The sequence below is a fragment of the Carcharodon carcharias genome, chromosome 7 (assembly GCF_017639515.1).
Source record: "Carcharodon carcharias isolate sCarCar2 chromosome 7, sCarCar2.pri, whole genome shotgun sequence".
Taxonomy (NCBI): domain Eukaryota; kingdom Metazoa; phylum Chordata; class Chondrichthyes; order Lamniformes; family Lamnidae; genus Carcharodon; species Carcharodon carcharias.
This window is the reverse complement of record NC_054473.1, coordinates 83,856,285-83,879,453: the sequence shown is the minus strand read 5'-3', so window position 1 is coordinate 83,879,453 and position 23,169 is coordinate 83,856,285. Positions and strand designations below refer to the sequence as shown.

The window sequence follows — 23,169 nt, the reverse complement described above, 5'->3', positions numbered from 1 at the left end:
GATCAGGCAATCCCACCAAACAATACATCTGCTGATTTGAGATTATCTTACCTATCTCAGGAGATGTGGGGGTAGTGGTATCATGGGAGGGCACATTTGCGCTTCTCATTCCCAACCTTCAGCTCACAGGGTTCCCATTGGAAAACCCATTGATGTTTCTGGGCACAAAGAGAAATAATGAATGACACCTCACAGAGATGCTCAGGTAGACCAGCAAGAAGAAGTAATCAAAGTGAAGGTGGTGTAAGAATGGATATCTTTCCATTCTGTGATCTTTCCATGTGCTTCCATATGACCTGTTAGTCCCTAGCAACCATGGGTGTCATGTTTCCTCTCCATGGATTGCACTCAGGAAATGGCATCTCTCTCCCCTATTGACTGCACTAATGGATTGCCCACCAACTGCTGACAGGTGCTCTGGCTGCTGGCTCCCAAGATTGTTGGAGATTACAATATCTGTGCTCCCAGTTGTGGATTGTAACAGAGTATAAGAACATAGGTACAGGCTTGGCAATTCACCCCCTCAAGTCATTCTGGCATTTAATTACCGTAGAATCAAGAATGTTTACAGCACTGAAAGAGGCCATTGTATCCATCTCCACAAGAGCAACTCAGCTAGATGGTGATTGATCTGTATCTTAACTCCATTTACCCACTTTATTTCCATGGACCTTTAATACCCTTGCCTAACAAAAATCTATCAAACTTAATTTTTAAATTTTTAATTGGCCCTCAGCGTCAATGCTTTTTGAGGAGGAAGTTCCAGATTTCCAACCTTCTGTGTGAAGAAATGTTTTCTGACATTACTTCTGAGTGGTCTAGCTCAAGCTTTAAGGTTATGTGCCCTCGTTTGGACTCCCACCACAGGAAGTAGTTTCTGTCTATCTATCATATCATTTAATCATCTTAGAAAGCTCAATTAGATCATCCCTTAATCTTCTATACTGAAGGGAATACTAAACTAGTGTTTTCAAGTTATACTCATATTTTACCCCTTTTAATCCTGGTGAATCCCTCCAAGCCACTCACTAGCCTGACTTGGAACTATATCACCGTTCCTTCAGTGTCGCTCGGTCAAAGATTTTCCTACTCACTTTTTCTATCAATGTCTCTTCACAGCTTTCTATTCCTATTTACATTATTTATTATGCTAGTTAGCTTAGTGTCATCAGCAAGCTTGGATTTCTGACTCTATTCTTTCATTTAAGCCATTGATTAATGCAGTAAAAAAAGTTACGCCCCCAGTACAGATCCCCAAGGGACACCACTAGTTAATATCTTGCCAATTTCAGTACATATCCAGCAACCCTATTCTTTGACTCCTATCTCTAAACCATTTCACTCCCCATGTCAGTTGGTCATCTCCAATTCCAGGCCCTGCCATGGAATGCCTAGAATTACCCCCAGTTAGTAATTGGCTGTTACGGGAACAGTCAGTAATGGGCCTTGTCTTTGCTATTATAGAAAGTCAGCTGTACTTCACTGTGTATGTGGTTGTGTTTGGGTGTATGCAGATATCTCTGTGGGTGGGCACATGAGTATGTGTGATCCGTTGTGGTTGTGAATGTGTGTGTACATGGCAATGTTGATGCATGTGTGTGTGTGTTTGTGTATGAAGACATTAGTGTGTCTGTGTTTATGATGATGTGATTATGTGTGCAAATGTGTGTGCTCATGTGGACATGTATGTCGACGTGTGTGAAGGAAAAATCAGTAAATTTGGAAATGAAAGGTACCAGTAAAACTTGTCCAAACTGGTCTGGTATACCTTGCAATGGAACTGCAATGTTACTGGTGCCAGTAATTGATTTTTACTGGGATTTGAAAACTTTGAACTGGTTTTTCCTTTTGGGCAATGCATGGAGGTGCATGCCTGAGTGTGAATTACATGAATGTGAGTGTACCCTGTGGCTGTATTTGTGTGTGCATATGCATGTGAGTGTGTGTAAGAGAGTGTGATTGTTGATGTGCTGTGTGTGAATGGGCATGACATGTGGGGACATCAGGTAAGTACAGTACTGTTCAGGCTGTGAATACCTTGCTGCCCCTCAGTACAGGCTCCCAACAGGAAGGAATGAATGGCTAACTGCACCAAGTATAGGGATGGCACTGTGCTCCCGCTCTGCAGAAGGAAGTAAAAATTGTTAAGGAGAGAACTTTAAGTAAAATGAAGGCAAAGGAAATTTTCTTGCATTAATTTAATTATTTTCATGATGGTACAATGAGCCCAACTCCAACCTGAGTTAAAAAAAAACAAAGCATTGTAGGAGCTGGAGCCTGAGGCTCTGTTTGATTTTATCTCATAATTGACAGGTTTCAAAATAGAAGATAAATTTACAGCAGTAGGAACCACACAATTAGAATATAAAGTAAGGATATAATGTTGGAATTGTATAAAACACTGGTGAGGCTACAACTGGAGTATTGTGTGCAGTTCTGGTCATCACATTACAGGAAGGACATAATAGCTCTGGAGAGAGTCCAGAGGAGGTTTACAAGAATGTTGCCAAGGTCAGAAAAGTGTAGCTACGAGGAAAGATTGGAAAGGTTGGTGTTATTTTCCTTAGAACAAAGAAGGCTGAGAGGTGACTTGATTGAGTTGTACAAAATTATGAGGGGAATAGATAGAGTGGACAGGATAAAGTTGTTTCCCTTGATGGAGAATTCTAGAACCAGGGGACATAGATTCAAGATAATTGGCAGAAGGTGTAGGGGGGACATGAGGAAGAATTTTTTTACGCAGAGGTTAGTGGGTGACTGGAATCCGCTGCCCATGTTGGTGGTAGAGGCAGAAACTTTAAACCCTTTTTAAAAGTACCTGGATCTGCACCTAAAGTGCTGTAAGCTGCAGGGCTATGGGCCGGATGCAGGTAGGTGGGATTAGAAAAGGCACTTGGGTGCCCTTGGTCTGGCATGGACAAGATGGGCCGTAAGGCTCCTTCTGTGCTGTAACTTTTCTATGGTTCTATGGAACCCCTTTTGATGGTGGAAATACAGTCTTGATTTTCTCTCTTATTCCCCATTTAGAGCTTTCAATTACAACCTCCAGAGCAAGCAATGCCAGCTACTATCCTGGACCAGTCAGGAATCCAGCATAGAACGGCACAGACACAATCACATTGATTTGTATGAAAAGAAAGGTACGACTCTCTGTGGACACTGCCGTTTGGCCCGATTCCTCACGAAAACCAGTCTTTCATTCCCAGAATATCTGCGGAGTGTAGTGCTGGGAACTTACCAAATATGGGAAGGAGCAGGGGCGTGAGAGACAAAAGGCTGTATAGCTTGGCCAGTCACAATCTCCATTATACCGCTCTGTGTGCATCAGAAGAATAAGGGAGGCACATTCTCCTGGTGAAATAAATGTTTAAATGGGGTGGAGGAGCACAAGTCACTAAAAGTAACAATGCATTTGAATAAACTTGAAGAATGACCTTTAATTGACAAATGAATTTCAATATTGATAAGCGTGATGTGGTACATTCTGGTGAGATGAATAACGAGGTTACATACTGCTTGGATAATAAGAGTCCCAATGGGATAGAGGTGCAAATACACCAGGCTGAAGATAAACAAAGCATTAAAAGTAGCCATGTAGGTTAATAGGGTCATAAGAAAGCCAAACCCAGCACTGGAGTTTATTTCCAGAGGGGTAGAACTGAATATCAGGGAAGTCATTGGCAACCTTGTATAGAACCTTGGTTAGACCACAATTAGTTTACAATTCTGGATATAGGAACATTGGTGAAGGCGCAAAAAAGATTTACAAGGATATCAGAGATGCAAAGTGATACCCATCAGGAAGAACTGAATAAAATGGGTCTCTTCTCTCTAGAAAAGAGAAGCTGTGGGGTGACCTGATAGAGGGCTTCAAAATAATGAAAGGGTAGATAAAGAGATGTTTCCACTTGTAAGAGATCCAAAAACTAGGGGGCCATAAATATTAGCAGTCACTAATAAGCCCATAGGTACTCATGAGAAACATTTTCATGCCGAGAGTGGTGAGAATATGGAACTTGCTACCCCAAGGAATAGTTGAGTTGAATAGTATAGATGTATTTATAGGGAATCTAGATAAGGAGATGAAGCAGAAAAGAATAGAAAGTATAGCCGATAAGTTGAGATGAAGATGGGAGGGAGGAGGCTTGTGTGGAGCATAAATCTGGCATTAACCAGTTGGGCTGAGTGGTCTACTTTGTGCTGTAGACACAATGTAACCTGATATATCAATTGGACTGTATGTATCTCCATCCTCCAGTGTGAAAGGAGGTCCACATACCTCTCTTGGTTAGTGCAGTAACACCCATGAGGCTTCCAATCAGAAATGTCGCATTACAACCTTCCAAGTAGACCTACAGCTGAAATCCTGTACATGCACATGGTCACCTATTACATCCCCTAACCAATTTTCTTTCTTTCATGCATTGTAAATGTTGCTGGCAAAGCCAGCATTTGTTTCCCATTCCTAATTGCCCTTGATACGGTGGTGTTGAGCAGCCTTCTTGAACACTGAGTGTCTTGCTAGGCCACTTCAGAGGGCATTTAAGAGTCAACCACATTGCTGTGGGTCTGAAGTCACGTGTAGGCCAAACCAGGTGAGATGGCAGATCCCCTTCCCTAAAGTGAACCAGATAGGTTTTTACAGCAACCCAGTAGTTTAATAGTCACCATTACTGAGACAATCTTCTTATTCCAGATTTTATTAATGAATTGAATTTAATTTACAACCACTACTTTGGCGGGATTTGAACTCAGGGTCAGAAATTTAAGTTGCAGGATTAGACTCGAGGCTAACCCGACCTCATGTGAAATTATGCAAGAAAACATCAGGCACAGGTCCCAACATCATCGAGCCACCGTGCCAGATTACAGTTGGCGGCTGTGTGGGGGAGTCAAAAGCATGCCCACCAACAATTAAACAGGAAATTAAGCCTATTAAAATGGCAATTGGCTGAAGTTTTACATGGCCTGTGCCATTTTGCGGTTGGTGATTGGGCCACACGACCAGGCGGCCATCATGTTTTTAATTGAAACCCTATCCAGGGTGGGATAAAAGTTGGCTAGAGCCATGGCCCTGTGAGCAGGTAGGAGTTTAGGTGAGAGTTGGTTTTCTGACAGTTATTTGCAATTATTGTGTTTTCTGGGGGACGCTTTGGATTACAAGCTTTCCTAGAGAAAGGCAAAATACTGCGGATGCCGGAAATCTGAAATAAAAACAAAAAATGCTGGATAAACTCAGCAGGCCTGACAGCATCTGTGGAGAGAGAAACAGAGTTAATGTTTCGAGTCCAGATAACTCTTCATCAGAACTAAAGAGAAGTAGAAATGAGGTGAAATTTTAAGGGGGTGGGACAGGTGTAGTTGGATAGATGGCCAGTGATAGATGGAGGCAAAGGAGAGATTGCAAAAGATGTCATAAACAAAAGGTCAAAGGGGTGTTAATTGTGGTGGTACTGGCTAAAGGAGGTGCTAATGGTGACGTTAAGAGTGGAAAGCAGAATGTGATAATGGCCAGACCAGGGTAATCACTCTGGAAAGTGACAGATGGCCCAGTGGGTGGGAGTGAGGGATGGCAGTGGGAAATAGGCTAAAGGCAGGGGATAAAACAATGAATAAAAATAAATTTAAAAAATAATAATAATGAAAATAAGTGGGGGAATAAATAAATAAAAATAAAAATGAATAAGAGAAAAGGGGGTCAGAAAGGGGGTGGGGTTGGAGGGGAGAGTTCATGATCTGAAGTTGCTGAACTCAATATTCAGTCTGGAAGGCTGTAAAGTGCCTAGTCGGAAGATGAGGTGCTATTCCTTCAGTTTGCATTGAGCTTCACTGGAACAATGCAGCAAGCCAAGGACAGACATGTGGGCATGAGAGCAGGGTGGAGTGTTGAAATGGCAAGTGACAGGGAGGTCTGGGTAATGCTTGCAGACAGACAGAAGGTGTTCCACAAAGCGGTCACCCAGTCTGCGTTTGGTCTCTCCAATGTAGAGGAAACCGCATTGGGAGCAGCGAATGCAGTAAACTAAATTGAGGGAAGTGCAAGTGAAATGCTGCTTCACTTGAAAGGAGTGTTTGGGCCCTTGGATAGGTCTGAAGAAGAGTCATATGGACTCGAAATGTTAACTCTGTCTCTCTCTCCACAGATGCTGTCAGATCTGCTGAGTTTTTCCAGCATTTTTGTTTTTGTTTAAGTTTTCTTAGAGGCTTTCTGCTGAGTGCACCCTTCAGGGCACTATCCTGTTACATCTGTATTTCAGCAAATGGGGATTGTCTACTCGGCTGGAGGGGCCTCGTCCTCTGAGGAGGAGAGGGCCAGAAGGGAGAGGAGGGCTAGTGACTGCAGGCAGCATCCCAGAGAGCGACCTGTGGGAAGAGAAGCCCAACCACATGGGGTGAAGGGCCAATAGGAAGTGGAAGACAGATGGGTCCACAGAAGATGCCATTATTCTGCAGCCAGAGACTAAAGGCAGTGCTTTAGCTACCTGGATATGTTGGAGGCCAAGTGCCGAAGGAGGCTCCACCTCTCTAGGAAGACTGTGACCTTCATTTGCCACATGATTGGCTTAGAGGTGTGTAGGTGGCCACCCGGTGTCACTGGCTCTTAAGGTGTCAGTGGCCCTGAACATTTTTGTCACTGGTTCCTTCCATAGGCCAGTGGGTGAAGTGTGTGGTGTCTCCCAATCAGCTGCCCACAGCTGTGTGATGTTGGTCACCGGTGCTCTGCTCAGACGGGTGATGAAATTCATTAATTTCTGGACTGACGATGCCAGGCTGAGCGAACCTGAGGCTTTGCTGCAATCACTCGGTTCCCCCACATCCAGGGTGCCATAGATTGCCCTCATGTGGCCATAGAGGTGCCAGTGGGTGAGCTGGGTACCTCTGTCAATAGAAAGGGCTTCCACTCTCTCAACGTCCTGCTTGTGTGTGACCACAAGACTCAGATTTTGCAAGTCTGGGACAGGTATCCTGGCAGCTGCCATGATGCATACATCCTGCAACACTCACAGGTGCCAAGTCCTTTTGTTGCTCCAGCCCAGTTGAATGGTTGGCTCCTGGGAGTCAAAGGCTACCCCTGAAAAGTTGGTTCATGCTGCCACGCAGACACCCAAGGACAGAGGCAGAGGAGAGTTCAGTAGAAGTCATGCCTCTACAAAGGCGGTAATCGAGAGGACCATTGGGCTGCTCAAGATGAGGTTCTGCTGCCTGGACTGATCAGGGGAGCACTGCAATATCCTCCAGAACTTGTCTCACTTATTGTCATTGTGTGCTGCCCACTGAACAATCAGCCTCTGTCAAGGGGGGACCCATTGGAGGATGAAGACAGTGAGGCAGCTCCCCAGGCCGCAGAGGATGACTCAACTGATGGGCCTGAGGAGGAGCTGGAGGAGGTCCAGGGTGAGGACACGGATGCAGAAGTCAGGAACCTTGTGGGAGGCAGAGAGACCAGGGAGACCTAGATTCTCTGTTCATTCAGCCAGGCACCTAAGATATGGCTTGAAAATGAGGGCAAGGGTGACGCCTCCTCACTGAATGTTCCTGATGAGGCCATCCTGTGACCCTTATGTCTATTAACTACCTCTGAAATAAAGTTTGCAGCCCTTCCCATCTGGCACAAGCCACTCCCATGCCCAACACCTGTGAGAAACATAAAGCACGTTCAGACCATGAAACACAATAACATCGTTAAATGAACATAGAACATGTTTCAACTGAAGTAATATCACTCGTGACAACCCATCTTGAGTTTATATTGCTGTAAACTTCCATTTGTCTATGGTCTATCGGGTATGGTGAGGATGGCACTGAGGGAGCAACAGGATATGTCAGTTGATTACATTGTAACAAAGTGACTAGGCATGAATTATGGCTGTTTGTCAGAATGAACAACTGTCTCACTGAGGCACTGTGATTGGACAAGCAATGGGGACTGTTGATTAGATCTTCTCATTGGAGGTGCCACAATCCTACAGCTCTTACACACTTCCCCAGTTTCTTGCCTGTCCATTGGACCCTTACCTTCCCTGAGACCCCAGTCTCTCTGCGACCTGTGGACCTTGCTCCAAGCTCCCATTCCAAGTCCAGGGGTCCAACCTGAACTTGGAGAGTATCAGTATGTTGGGGGCCCCACTAGCCATTTGTGTGCATTCCAGTGCATTTTGGCTTCTCTACCAGCAAAAGTGCATTCATTAATCAATCCTCTTACCTGCCACACCATCCCAAACTCAGCCCCCCACCCCAAAGAGATACAGATTGAGATTTCTGTCAGATTGGCACAACTCACTCTTCTATACACACAAGGCAAATGGGCATCACTCCCAGACTTGGCTGGCACAGGGATATGAGCCATTTGGCAATTTCCATCTCACACCTCTGAACAACATGATGAACAGCCCCCCTCCAAGACATCCATGTGCAGTTCCATGCAAAGCCAGTGCTCACACTTGTGGATCACAAAAAACCCTTTCTGGCACTGGATCCAGGTGTGGCGTATAAACATCGTGCCCGCCCACTTGAGCAGCCACTTCCATCCAGGCCTCCCGTGTCGGGTGGGGTGGCCTTCTCTTGCCATCCCGCGCCACTCACAGCCTCCACAAGAGTGAGCAAGCACTCATTAGAGAATTGTGGGGCAGAGTGCCCATTGGTATTGCCCTCCCGCCTGGCGTGCTCACTGGGTGCTGAGGCCATAGCTGCTGCCAGATATCAACCTCTCTCCTGGACAGCTCCTTGAGGCTCCTCAGCAACTCCTGGCAGCAGTTTTTGAATACCCCCACCCCAGGCCCCCATTGGACCCGGTGCCCACCACGCGCCCACGCCCGTTGGAAGTGTTGCCCCAATATCCAGGTGCATTTCATGCTGGCTGGGTCTTAATTGATTGGCCAACCAACGTGAAGTCGCATGTCAGTTGTGATCACGGCCAGAAGTGGATACCGCGTCCACTACTGGGCCTGCCAATCACGCGCGCACAACATGTGCAAAATTCAGGCCATGTTTCTGGGGCATTGGCCCAGTCTTCTGGATTACTGGTGCACTAATGTTACCACTGCACTAATGTTCTCCATTGTGATTGGCACCACACATGAATATACAGTGCTCATGTACACATAAGGGGGCCTTTCCCTTTAATAGAATAAACATGAGCCTGGCATTCCATTATAGCGGCTGTTCCTAATCTAAAAATGACTGGTGCTTCTCTCAAAGAGCAGCATTATTGTGTTCCTGATGAAGAGTCGCATTCAACTCGAAATGTTAACTTAGTTTCTCTCTCGGTAGATGCTGCCAGGCCTGCTGAGCTTTTTCCTGGCACTTTCTGTTTTTATTTTAGCATTATTGCTTGTAGCTAACTAGTATGTATACTTCACATTGACCTATTTCTACATTCTGATGTTGTTCCACATTGACTTTGTAGATTATATGCGAGAATGCATTGTGGACAGGGGAGTCACATACAGGGGACGTGCCTCTGTAACCAGAAGTGGGAAGTCTTGCCAGTATTGGAGCACTAATGTGCCTCATGAACACAGGTAGGGTGCCTCTTTGATCTTTAACTTCTGTTCCTGGTTTCTAACTTAAGTGACGATCATTGGATGAGCACTGTTGGGAATGGTTTTGATGTTTGAAAACATTCAGCTCTATTAACCAGTCCAAGTAGAAATGGTGGGGAATTGGCTCACCTCAGGACATCATGCAGAGAAAAGCCTTTCTCACCTAGGTTACCATAGAAGAGGTTTAGTTGATCTTCCTGGTATTGAGGTATGTGGTGAAAGGGTTGATCTATGAGAGGAGTTGGGCTGAGGTTGGGTAGACCTTTCAGGATGGGTGCCAGTGGATGCCCAAGACTACTTCCGAGAGGCAGTCGGTACACATGTCTTTCTTACTCCAGAATATCTGCATCTTTTAGGTGCATTACAGTGTCCTGCCTGGGAATAATCCAGTCAGAGTTACCAGATCTATGTGAGGCTTTACCAGAGCTCCTACAAGGGATCACTGAAGGCCACCTCCAAAGTGGTTTGTTTTTTAAAAAATACTCACCTCGATGTAGAGCAGGGAGTCACTGCTTCAAGGAAATTGGGCTGCTGCTTATTACCCTCCCATTTGTCCTCAGCCAGGGCCCAGGCTGGTCAATTTTGCAGCACTCCTGCAACCTGCAGCTTAACGTTACAAAACTAATAAGGCCAGGTACCAAATTGCCATAGCCACCTCATTAGCTAGCGTGCATTGTGTTCTTATTGCAAACTGATTTCTTGGTCCTGATTGAAGTCATTGAAAGAGCTCAACTATCTGCTCGAGTTTTGAACCAGGGAATCAAATATCTGACCTGTCATTGAATGAAAAGATGAAATCTCAGGGGACAAGTGACACAGTCAAATCTGGATGAAAATATTCAATACAGAACAACAGTTTAGTGGATAATGTACTCTAATGCATCTGAAGATGTTTCTACTAACTCAATGCTGGTCAATTAGTGGTCACTTATCTTTTAAGAACAATGCCCTATTGTCAATCTCTACATTAAAAATGCATATAATGTATCATCAGCATTTCAGTATGGTACTTTGAAGTACCTGTCAAAAGGTTCCTGACTCCAGACTAGGGTTGACTCATGGCTCACGACTCCTCTGAGCTGGCATGAACCACATCACCTCTAGAAGCTGGCCTGACTCCATCGAAATTGCAGCAGGTCTGAAATGCCCACTCCTGCAATGGAGCTAGGCAAGGCTGCGAGTGCTGCAAGTGGATTCACTACCTGCACCCTTATCCCACACTGCTACACTGGGAGTGGGGGTTTGGTGAAAGTGACACTTGCTCGGTGGTAATATTTCTGTCTCTAACTCAGAAGGTGTTGGTTTCAAACCCCACTTCACACAATCCATTGTATAAGACTCTGGAACTCTGGCTCTGGATTCTGCATTAGTGTCCAGTAGGATTCTTGCAGCTAGCAGGGGTGATGGCCCCTCTCCTGTGTTATGCCTTGTGGGATTGCACAAAACTCTCCCACTGTATAGTGCCAACTACTCTATTGATCTGCATAAAGCTGGTTACAGTGTGGAAGGGGTGTTCACATTGAGATGTGTCAGACTATTAACTGTCCTCCCACTGCTCCCCGATGATCTCCAAGGGAAGATTGTGAAAATACGAAAACAGCTCCCTGTCAGACTGTTCATCACTCTGTCATTGTGAAGATACAAAATGATGGTGATTGGTGAAGGGGAGTTAAAGTGCAGAGTTTCCCTAGGGCAGCGTTTTCTAACCTCTGCTGTCATATAAAGCTGTATGAGTGTAGAAAAGGTCTGATGTTCTGTCTGGGCTTTTGTTTATGACAGAAACTCGCCAAGTCAATTCCCAGAGAAAGGGCTGGATTTGAATTACTGCCGTAACCCTGACAATGATGAGAATGGCCCCTGGTGTTACACCATGGACTGGCATACCCGGCTGGAGGACTGTGGCATCGCGAGATGTGACCAAGGTAAAGCTCTTTTCATAGAATTCAAGGCACTTGGCGGAAAGTCCCCACAAGCCCACCTCAGCATTTGTATCTATGCCAACGTAGTGCAGTTTCATACAGAGCAAACTGCTGCTCAGCCTAGTCCACCACCATTTGAGATCGAGTAGAATGCACGGTGCAGTTAGGATTGAGGCCAAACATTCCAGGTGGCCAACTGACCTGAGGGATTAACATGTGCTGCAGCACCGCCATATTTTTTACAATGTGTCGGCCCTGGCTCAGTTGGCTGCACTCTCGCCTTTGAGGTTTTGGGTTCAAGTCCCACTCCAGGGCTTGAGTCGAAAAAATCAAGGCTGACGTTCCATTGCAGTACTGAGGGAGTACTGCATGGTCAGAGGTGCTGTCTTTTGGATGAGACTTTAAACTAAGGCCCATCTGCCTCCATGGTTGGATGTGAAAGATCCCAAGGCACGTTTTGAAGAAGGACAGGGGAGTTATCCCCAGTGTCCTGGCCAATATTTATCCCACAATCAACATCACAAAAATACATTGCTCTTTGTGGGAATTTTCTGTGCATAAATTGGCTGCTGTATTTCCTACATTACAACAGTGACTACACTTCAAAAAGTACTTCATTGGCTGTGAAGCAGTTTGAGACGTCCAATGGTCATATAAATGCCAGTCTTCCTTTATGTTACCTGCTAGGCAGTCAGAATTTAAAAAAAAATTCTTTCATAGGATGTGGGTGTCACGCTTAGGCCAGCATTTATTTCCCATCCCTAATTGCCCTTGAGAAGGTGGTGGTGAGCTGCCTTCTTGAACCGCTGTAGACCATGTGGTGTAGGTACACCCACAGTGCTGTTAGGAAGAGAGTTCCAGGATTTTGACCCAGTGACAGTGAAGGAACAGCAATATATTTCCAAGTCAGGATGGTGTGTGACTTGGAGGGGAACTTCCAGGTGGTGGTGTTCCCATCTGTCTGCTGCCCTTGTCCTTCTAGATGGTAGAGGTCACGGGTTTGGAAGATGCTGCCTACGGAGCCTTGGTGAGTTCCTGCAGTGCATCTTGTAGATGGTACACACTGCTGCACTGTGCATCATTGATGGAGGGAGTGAATGTTTGTGGATGAAGTGCCAATCAAGTGGGCTGCTTTGTCCTGGATGGTGTTGAGCTTCTTGGGTGTTGTGGGAGCTGCACTCATCCAGGCAGGTGGAGAGTATTCAATCATACTCCTGACTTGTGCCTTGTAGATGGTGGACAGGCTTTGGGGAGTCAGGAGGTGAGTTACTCACTGCAGAATTCCTAGCCTGTGATCTGCTCTTGTAGACAGAGTATTTATATGACTAGTCCAGTTCCCTTCCTGGTCAATGATAGCCTCAGGATAATGTTAATGTTAAGAGCTAATAGATCATCGATCTAACCTCTCTCAACATTTGGTAAAGCATATATTTTCCTGTGTCAGGCTTAGCTCGGTTGGTAGCGCTCTCACTTCTGAAGCTGAAGGTTGTGGGTTTAAACCTCACCCCAGAGTCTTGGGCACATAATCCAGGCTGGTATTCCAATGCGGTACTGAGTGCTGCACTGTCAGAGGTGCTGTCTATCAGATGGGACATTAAACAAACATCCCACCTACTCTTTCTGACGGACATAAATGAGCCATGACATGATTCAAAGAACAGGAGGGAGTTTAATCTCCCTACTGTCTTGGCCATCATTTATCCCTCAACTAGCATGGCCAAAACAGATTATCTGGCTATTATTTTATTACTGTTTGTGAGATCTTGCTGAGTGCAAATTGGTTGTCACATTTCCTACATACAACGATAATTTATGAAAAACTTAATCATCTATAAAGTGCACTGAGATAGTGAATGGCACTATGGCAAAGTGCTCGATATAAATTATCCATCGTTCAACATTTTCTATAAATACTTTAGCATATTCAAGAACTGCTGACCTGTTTTTAAAAATTTAATTTTCATATCATTCTATAGGACAAAGTCAGAAAAAAGTAAGACACACAATTATTGATAATATTGTTACCTTAAAAGTATGATTTCTTGTCATTTGTATTTGCCATAAACTTAAAATTCAACCTTTATAAATCACTGGTTTGGCCTCAACTGGAATATTTTGCCCAATTCTGGGCACCACACTTTAGGAAGGCAGAGGAGATTTACTAGAATGGCACCAGGGATGAGGGACTTCAGTCATGTAGAGAGTCTCGAGAAGCTGGAATTGTTCTCCTTAGAGTAGAGAAGTTTTAAAGGGAGATTGAAGTGAAGTGTTCAAAATGATGAGGATGAAAATAAGGAGAAATTATCTCTAAAGATTTAAGGCAATAGCTAAAAGGCGAGATGAAGAGTCTATTTTTATGCAGTGAGCTGTTATGATCTAGAATACACTGCCTGAAAGGACAGGTTGAATAGTAACTTTCTGAAGGGAATCAGGCTTTGGGGAAAGAGTCGAGAGCTGGCACAGGCACAATGGCCTCTTTTGTGTCTCATCCTATGGTTAGAAATAATCAGCATAAGATGGTTTAAGTAAATGACATTTCTCTCGTGTTAGGAAATGGAAATAGCTTAAGTAACTTATATTTGTATTTGTAGGTGTTAGGACTGAGTTTTAAGTTTAATTTGTGTTTTTGTATTTGTGTGTTAAGAAAAGGGAAAGTTGAGCTTTAGTTTTGCTTTAAAAGATGCCTGCATTTTAATGAACAGAAGGTAAAACAAACACAAAGTAGAAAAAAACTGTGCTGTTGCTTAGCAACAGGAGGCCCCACAGAGACAGGAAAGTCATTTCAGTTCAGTTTGAGTGCAGTTGGTCAGTGGGTTCCAAGGCTGAAAGGAGTTGCCAGCAGAAGCAGCATAAGAGAAGGACAGATAGCAAGTCCCAAAGCAAAGTTGACCAGCAGAAGCAGGCCAGAAGAGGGAACTGCAAGGAGCAGGTTCCAAAAACCAAAGAAGAAAGCCCCCAAAACAAAGGAGTGGAACAGGAAAGGTCCCAAGAGGACAGTTAAGTCAAAGGACAAGTACAGGATTCTGGAAAAGGTCCTGTTAAGTGAGGATAAGAGTGAAGAGCAGGGAAAGACTCCAAGCTTAAAAGGGGAAAGCTGCAGGACACAGACTTAACACAATATAGGCTAGCGAGAAGCCAGAAGAGCCAAAGGGACAGCTAAAGGTCTGTAACTCTTTACTATGAGCATGTGAAGCAGGGGTGTTCTGTTGGCACAGCTGAGTCAGTAAGAGAGAGTGCATGGAAGAAAGCTTGAATGCATGTGGCGATGCAGGAGAGAGAGACATTGGAAGGAGAGTTTGAAACCCTGCAGGTGGACCCTTGTGAAAGGCAAAAGAGAGAAAGTGTCATTTGGGAGAAGATTCCAAAGCGAGTCCTTGGCGAGTAGAGATTGAAAACCCTTATGTGAAAGATGGAGTTCAGTGAGACTCACAGTGTGACAAGCATCTGGGGAGGAGTTGAGGAGAGATCCATAGCATCTGTTTGAGGTGGCATCTGTCACTTGTTTCAGAGGGTAGTGTGTCTGACCACAGGTTGCCTATTGGTTTATATGGACTGTGTTCTTACTGTGAACATTAGAGTATAAGGTAGCTTTTGTAACTTGTGTTTTCCTCACAAATATGTATATATCTGTAGAGGTATGGTTGTGGCTGAAGGAGAATTGTAAGATAGTTCATCTTTTCTTGCTTAATAAATGTTTTATTCTTTTGTTGAAAGTTCATCAGCTGACTCCTGTGACTCTGTTCAGTAGTGACCCTCCATGTACCTAAGCAAAAAATAAATGTTAGGATCTATCAAGCTGGGATCTGGCTTGTCCAGTAGTAACATCAGCCTGGGATCATAACACCCCAATTTGGTATTTGCTTACTGCTGTTTAGTGTGCAGCGGCCACTTTTACTGCAGTTAGTTAGTAATGCAGTCAGTGGATAGCCAACCTTGACAATACCAAAGTCTTTCGACATATCATAATTACCCATTCAGACACTTAATCTCCACACCTGCTTACAGCATAGGCACCCAGAAATTGATGGTCAGGTCACTTGCTGAAAATAAATTTACTTCCTGTAAATACAAGAATTATAGAAGTGAACTTGATAAAGCATGACTTTTATTCCTATTATGTCTTGTAAAGAATGAGAAGGGTTCTTCCCCTGACAACTCAATTCTACTCAGTGACAGTGTGTTGAGTGGCCATGGGACAACGAAGGCAGCATGTCACAGAGTATTGAACGGACATGGATTTATTTACATGGTGAATCTCTTAAGGGGAAGTCAAAAAGTCTGTTCGCTGATAGGTTGAGATGAGCAGTCCCTTGAACTAGGATAGCTGTTCCGTATTGACCTAGCAAAGGTGGACATTGAAGTACAAAGTATAACCTTTGATAATTAGAACTGGTCTTGTTTCCACTAGCTGATGTTATGGGGAGAGAGAATCATCATCACTTCTCAATAAATGGGGTTGCATGAAAAGCTCCTGAAAGTGTCTGATATGGCGTGTTTCTGTTTTATTTCCTCAGATGCATGTTTGTTGTGCAACGGTGAGGATTACTCTGGTTTTATGGACCACACAGAGAGTGGGAGAGAGTGTCAGCGCTGGGATCTCAGTTATCCACACTCCCATAAATACCAACCAGAGAAGTATGTGACTGCTATCTCACTGTTCAAAGCAAGCAGTACCAAATTATCATTGAGACACCTGGATGCTGTTAACAAAGAATGCATTGGATCATAAGAGAGGACAAATTGCTACAATATTCCGTAGAGTAACCTTACTGAGCTGAACAGTATACAGTAGCAAGCTCTCAGGTTTGATCTATAATCCATGTTGAGTGAGGGTGGTGGCAGTATTAGAGCAGGTTTTCGGTTCTGTGACATAATAGCAGCAATGCAGTAAGATGTGCCAGAATGTAGTTCACTCCTGCCCATAGGATACAAGAAGGTGATGTCCTGCAGCATGCTGCTCAAGGTCAATTGTAAGCATTGCCAGAATGACAGCTGATGGACAGGCCTCCCGCTAATCTTCACTTCTTTCTGGAGGTCCCTGGCTTTCACTTGCTGCCTTTCTGGCACAAAGATGGGGGTCAAGGATTCGATCCAAAATTGGGTCCAATCGCAGCGGATACTGAAGGAAAGTATGGGTGGTGAGGCCTATCACGGCCATATCCAATTGGCCACACGTAATGGCAGTGGCTGGGTCATGGCCTGAATTCCAAGTCGATGTCCTACCTGTGTTCACCGCTGCCCAATGCTGTCACGGGAAATGTGACACCAGACACCAGGAAGTGACAGTAACAGCTCTGAGGGTCCCCATGAAGGGATAGAACTATGCGGTGGCCTCTTCTCCCTCTGTTTCAGCCCTACACTTACCTTGCTTTGATCTCTGCTGAAGTGTACAAGACAGCTGATCATTGGGGCACTTGAGCCTCTTTAGCTGCCTGACTGCCCCAGCTGGTCCTGAGATTTCAGGGTTAGGCATTGATGGGATTCCTCTAAATGATGTGAATGCCACCAAGGCCTGCCATATAAATGAGATGGAAACAGTGTTCGATGTGTCAGTCTCTGTGGCCCTACCAGGTTTATACAGACACTAGCATAGCTCTTGGGGTCCCAGGGGCATGTTTATTTTCCCACCACATCAAGATGCAGTCCCTAGGGAAGGCCCACAGAATAGACTTTGATCCTATCATTCTAGGATGGATTCGAATCCAAGTAAAAGGCCAGCATGATAAACCATTGGGCCACCCTTTCTCCCCAGCTCATGCTTCTAGCATCATGATTAAGTTAAGGTGTACTTTTGTGAGACAGATTGGACATGGTTGGTACCAGCCTAGTTTCTAATACTGTTATGGTTCCTCCCCCTTCTGATGGACCAAGGTACCCTGAGAAGAACTTGGATGATAATTACTGCCGCAATCCAGATGGCTCACTCCGGCCCTGGTGTTATACCACTGACCCTAATGTGGAGCGTGAATACTGCAGCATACCGAAATGTGGTAAGTGAAGCTACTGAAGGGAGACTCTCAATAGGCATTGCACCTTTTTTTATATATATATAACTCTTGGCCAAGTATTTCAGCTTGTTCGCCTGGAGGTGCTGACTCTCATAAGGATACGGGGACACAGACAATGGCAACCCTTCTCTTCCTCAAACAAGCAACTATTCCTGATTATATATGATTAAACATTGAGACTCAGGACCAGCACAGGACCAGTTCAGATCTTTGCTGGCCAGCTGGGTAGCTCTGTTTTCAAAGTCTGTGAGGACCTTGATTTCAGGCATCCCTCTGCGGCCTCTCCCTCTTTTGTCTGCCAGCATGTCCTGCATGGATAGAGATGGAGAAAGTAAAAGCATGATACCTGCCAGGCCAGATGGTAAGTAAACTAGGTGTGTGTGGGTGGTGAGTGGTCCCATGGATGGGATGAGGACAATGAAGCTGTATGTGAGAGAGAGTGAATGGTGATATCCCTTGAACTGGCAGTTGATGAGGGCCCTGTGGGTGTGTGCTGGGTTTGTGAGGGTGTGAGAGTTGAGAGTGATGAGAAAAGTGACTTATCCTGGCAGAATGGAGGAGATCATTCATCCTCTTGTGGCACTGGCTGGCTGTCCCCTTCTGAAGGTCGTTGGTGCTGACCACCGCTGCCACCACCTCCCAAGACTGGTTGGTGATGCCGCTGCCCATCCTGCGGCTAGAGCGGGGGTAGAGGACATCCCAGCCACACTTCATGGCATCCAAAAGGTGTTCCAGTGATGTGTCATTGAACCTGGAGGCTGCAGTCTTTTTGTTTGTCGTGGACATCTTCCATGCAGCAGCCATGGTCTGGAAGCACTGAGATGTGTGTGTGGCTGGACTTTAAATATGGTGCCTAGTGTGATGAAGCAGCGAGGTGATGGTGTGGCTGGTGACTGAGAGCCCGCCCACCATTGAAATGGTGTGTTTCCCGGGAATGTATAATTAATGTGATGGCTTTGTGCCGATAAGGCATGAAAACCTGCCATTGCGGCCATTGGGGGTACCGCTCGCTACTACACTTAGTGCAAATCTAGGATGATTGCACTCTAAGTGTGGCATCAAGGAACCCATGTCAAATTGAAGTCAATGGGAATCAGGAGGAAATCTCTCCACTGGCTAGTCATACCCAGCTCAAAGGAAGATTTTGTTGGTTGTTGGAGGTCAATTATCTCAGGCTGTAGAGTGACTGAATGTCTTGGTGAATATTGAAGTGTGGAGGGACTGAATGTCCTCATGAAGAATGAAACAGTAGAGGGACTAAATATCCTGGTGGAGTTGGAGTTGGAGAAAGCTTGGATGTCCTGGTGGGGAATGGAAGTGCGTAGGGTTTAGAGGAAAGGAGATGACTGGGGCCAGAAATTTGGAGGGGAGTCAGAAAAGTCACAGGTGCAGTTGTATGACGTGGATATGGAAATGAAATAGGTGAGATGTTAAGAAATAAGCAGGCTGGATCAATCAGGCTACTGGGACATTCTTGCTTGCATCCCTTGAGGAAGATGTCAAAGGAAGCTGTCTAGGTTTGAGAGGCTATGGGGTTAGAGGTTGTGGGGAGATGATCTCCAGGGGAGTTCACTCTCTCGAGACAGATGGATGTCCACTGCTATTATCATTTAGAAAGGATTCTGTTCTATTCTTTTAGGTCCAACCTTTTGCCTACACATTTGCCTACATTGAAATCCATTTGCTAGTTTTTCCCATTCACTTAACCTATTACTATCACTTTTCAATGTTATGCTTCCATCTCCACTGCTTACTATACCACCTGTATCTGTGTCATTGGCAAATTTGGATTTGTGGCTTTCTAAACCATCAGCTAAATCATTATTGAATATAGTGAATAGTTGAGGCTCCAACATAGATCCCTGTGTGACACCATTAGTCAGACCCTGCCAATTAGAGTACCTGCAATTATCCCTACTCTTCTAATCAGATCAATAATTTATCTTTCAATAAGCTTCAACTTAAGCTCAATGTTTTGGGAGGAATTTTATCAAAAGCCTTCTGGAAGTCCATATAAATAACATCATTAGACATTCCCCTATCCACTATTTTAGTCACCTCTTCAAAAAATTCAATCAGATTTATCAGGCATGGCCTATCCTTTACAAATACATGCTGGCTTTCGATGATCAACTGAAAATTTTCAAGGTGTTCAGTCACCTAGTCCTTAATTAGATTCCAGAAACTTCCTAACAACACATTTCAGGCTAACTGGTCTATAATTTTTAGGTTTTCCTCTGTCACCTTTCTTAGCTGTCACTATTCTCAGAATTGGACCCGAGAGAACAAAGTTCAAAGAGAAAGAGATTAGAGTGAGTGAGGGGGTGGGGTGGAAAAATTGAAATGTCCAGTGTCCCACCTGGGATTCTCAGTAAGAAGATCAAGAGAAAGGAAGGGTGGTGGGAGGAGGTCCAGTCCGATCAGGGTGGCTAAAGGCAAGAGAAGTGTACAGGGACAGTGTAGACATCGAAAGATGAGTTCAGCATCACATCCAGCTTGGAATTTGTTCAGGTGAGGTTGTAAGGGGATGAATCTAAGGCCCTTGTTGAGGAAGGATTGCTTGGCATCAGTGAAGGAATGGTAAAAATACAGACAGAGTGAGGTTGGAGGAAAGGAGAAGGTCAGAAGAGAATGAAGAGGAAGAACGATGAGGAGGAAGCCTGACATCCAAGAGTGGTAGACGTTTAGGATTCTGAATGAAGATAACAATTGAGTTGGATGAGACCAAGGTTGAAGTGATACTGAGGACCTGTACAGCTCTGAAATTATACTTGGTGGGGATGTGGAGAGAGAGATAGAGAACAAGTGTACAGCAGCACATGGCGGAGTGGGTAGAGGAACAAGTATCACAGAGCTATTAGTGATCATGGGTACCATCCAAAACAGGAAGCATGAGATATGAGCTGGAATGCAGATAGAATGAGTGGGGAGCTGGAGACAGTTGCCAGCAAGTGTAACTTTACCAAGTACAAGATCAAATTCAAAGGATGGCAAGACAGATGAACTGGGTATAAAAAGGTGAAAAGCAAGCGGGGGGTGGGTGGAGACCGGGGGGGTGGAGGGATGGGCTGACAGAAAGAAATTGTGCACATTTATATAGCACCTTTCACAACCTCAGGATGTCTTACTGTACAGTCAATGAGATACCATTTGAAATTTAGTCACCACAGTGCAGCTCATCAAATCCAGCTATCCAAAGTCCGGCAGTGTCCAAAGTCCGGCAGTGTCCAAAGTCCGGCAGTGTCCAAAAGCCAGCAGTGTCCAAAACCCAGGAGTGTCCAAAAACTGGCAGTGTCCAAAATCTGGTAGTGTCCAAAATCTGGCAGTGTCCAAACACCACCTGATCTGCAAAGGAGCGCCCAACCTGACCCCAGTGGCTAATAAAACGGATAACTCTGTATGGGTTAAAAAAATATAAGTCTTGATAAGATAGTGCTGGTGACAAAGTTAAAGCAATTGTGTCAAAAAAGCTAGCAGATACCCCTAAAATGTCAGATCTAGCTTTGTTATCCTCAATAGTAAAGACAAGTGAAGTTCCTTGGTAAGAAGATGTATAGAAAGGGTAGAACTCCAATAGATAGAAAACGCTTCAAGATGTATTCTAAAGGAACTTATTCTCTTGATTTCATTTGTCCTCTATTCATTGAATTAGGGTTCCAATTTTTTTCCCTAAAGCCGGCATGGTCTGAAACCTGACAGGGACTCAGCCCGAGGTTAGTGGTTTTGCATTGCAATGTGAGAAGCGAAGGGTTAGTAAATTAAACAGAAACAAATTAACGTAGGCACTGGAAGCCAAAAACAAACATTTACCTGGTCCTATTTGGGCATAACGAAGAATTTTTGCTCCTGTTTAACTTTTTCTGTTTGTGCTTTTCTTTGATTGAATAGGAGGACAGCACAAGCTGAAAGATGTGGAGATCACCAAGAAATGTTTCAAACACAATGGGGTCGGATACAGAGGAACTGTAAACCAAACCTCGGCCAGAACTCCCTGTCAACGTTGGGACCAGCAGCATCCACATGCACACGAGTTCACACCAGAAAACTATCCCTGCAAGTATGGAACAATCCGAGGCTTGAACTATTACTGACCAGTATAAATTAAAGTAACAAGCAGCCACTGCACATTACAAAGGCAAAATGGTACAGACGTTGGGAATCTGAAATATAAACAGAAAAAGCAGGAAATACGCAGCAGGTCAGGCGGCGTTTGTGCAAAGGCCAATGACTTTTCATCAAAACTGGAGGTTGTTGGAGATTAAACAGCTGTGACACATGTACAGAGCTAGCAGAAAGGTCAGATCAGCACCTCCAATAAGCCTTCCTTTTTCCTCAGTTTAAAATTCCTCTTCACCAGAGTTGACAGTGTTCTCCACCATGTCCAATCTATTTCATGTATTTCTGCTCCCAGCTGCTCCCCTCCCTACCAGAATCATGATAGGGTTCTCCCTGTCCTCACCTTCCACCCCATCACCCGCTATAATCAACAAATTATCCTCCGCCATTTCCGCCACCACCAAACACATCTCCTCCCCTTTCAGCATTCTGAAGGGACTGTTCCCTCCATGACACCCTGTAGGCTGTCTCTCTCTCTCTGCATTATCTCTCTCTATCCTTTATCCTTCACTTTATCCATTATCTCTATCCATTAACTGTCTCTCTCTCTCTGTTAACTGTCTCTCTATCCATTAACTGTCTCTATCTCTCTCTCTCTCAATTAACTGTATCTCTCTATCCATTAACTAGCTCTCTCTATTAACTGCCTCAGTCTATCCATTAACTGTGCCTGTCTCTCTACCCATTAGCTGTCTTTCTATCCATTGGCTATCTCTCTCTCTCTGCTTGCTGTATCTCTCTCCATTAACTGTCTATCTATTAACTGTCACTCTATCCATTAACTATCTCTCTATCCATTAACTGATTCTCTCTATCCATCGGCTGTCTCTCTATCCATTGGCTGTCTCTTTCTGCCTGTTAACTGTCTCTCTATCAATTAACTCTCTCTAGGTTAGCTGTCTCTCTCTCTCTCTGTTAGCTGTTTTTTAATTTCATCTATGGGATGTGGGCTTCGCTGGCTGGGCCAGCATTTATTGCCCATCCCTAGATGCTTTTGAGAAGGTGGTGGTGAGCTGCCTTCTTGAACCTCTGCAGTCCATGTGGTGTAGGTACACCCACAGTGCTGTTAGGAAGGGAGTTCCAGGATTTTGACCCAGTGACAGTGAAGGAACGGTGATATATTTCCAAGTCAGGATGGTGAATGACTGAATTATATTAATCACTTATTTATGTTGCTTTTTAAATATATCTTATTAGCTTTACCATGAATTTGTGTACTATTTTAAACCTTAGGGATAGAAAACATCTTATCCATTTACCAGATACTCACCAAACTCCTTTCCCTGTAGAAGAGCAAGAACCAATTCCTACAGGGTGAGAAAGATAGAAAAAAGGAAACAAACACCTCCTTCCCCCTCTTCACCAAACTCCCCCTCTCACCAAACTCTTCACTCAGTTACCTCAGATGCACTCCGTTTGCTCTTCTCACTGTGACATTTAGAAGTTGCATTGATACAGTGTTTTTGACAGCCTTAGTCCACTCTAAAGCAATTCATAGCCAGTGAAATACATTTCAGGAATAGCCTTTATAAAGAAACATTTTCTATGTTTAATCCATTAACCCCTGCCTATTGTTCGCTGTTA

At 44.5% G+C, this 23,169-nt stretch overlaps 1 protein-coding gene across 1 annotated transcript in view; it reads left to right on the top strand.

Annotated features, from left to right (window-relative positions):
- The window catches only part of mst1 (macrophage stimulating 1), a 227,641-nt gene that overhangs the window by 5,368 nt on the left and 199,104 nt on the right, over positions 1-23,169 (top strand). The window contains exons 3-8 of the mRNA XM_041191641.1: positions 3,028-3,140; positions 9,407-9,521; positions 11,322-11,464; positions 15,976-16,096; positions 17,333-17,451; positions 21,358-21,526. Coding sequence (XP_041047575.1) covers positions 3,028-3,140; positions 9,407-9,521; positions 11,322-11,464; positions 15,976-16,096; positions 17,333-17,451; positions 21,358-21,526 — 780 coding nt within the window. The remainder of the gene's footprint in view (positions 1-3,027; positions 3,141-9,406; positions 9,522-11,321; positions 11,465-15,975; positions 16,097-17,332; positions 17,452-21,357; positions 21,527-23,169) is intronic.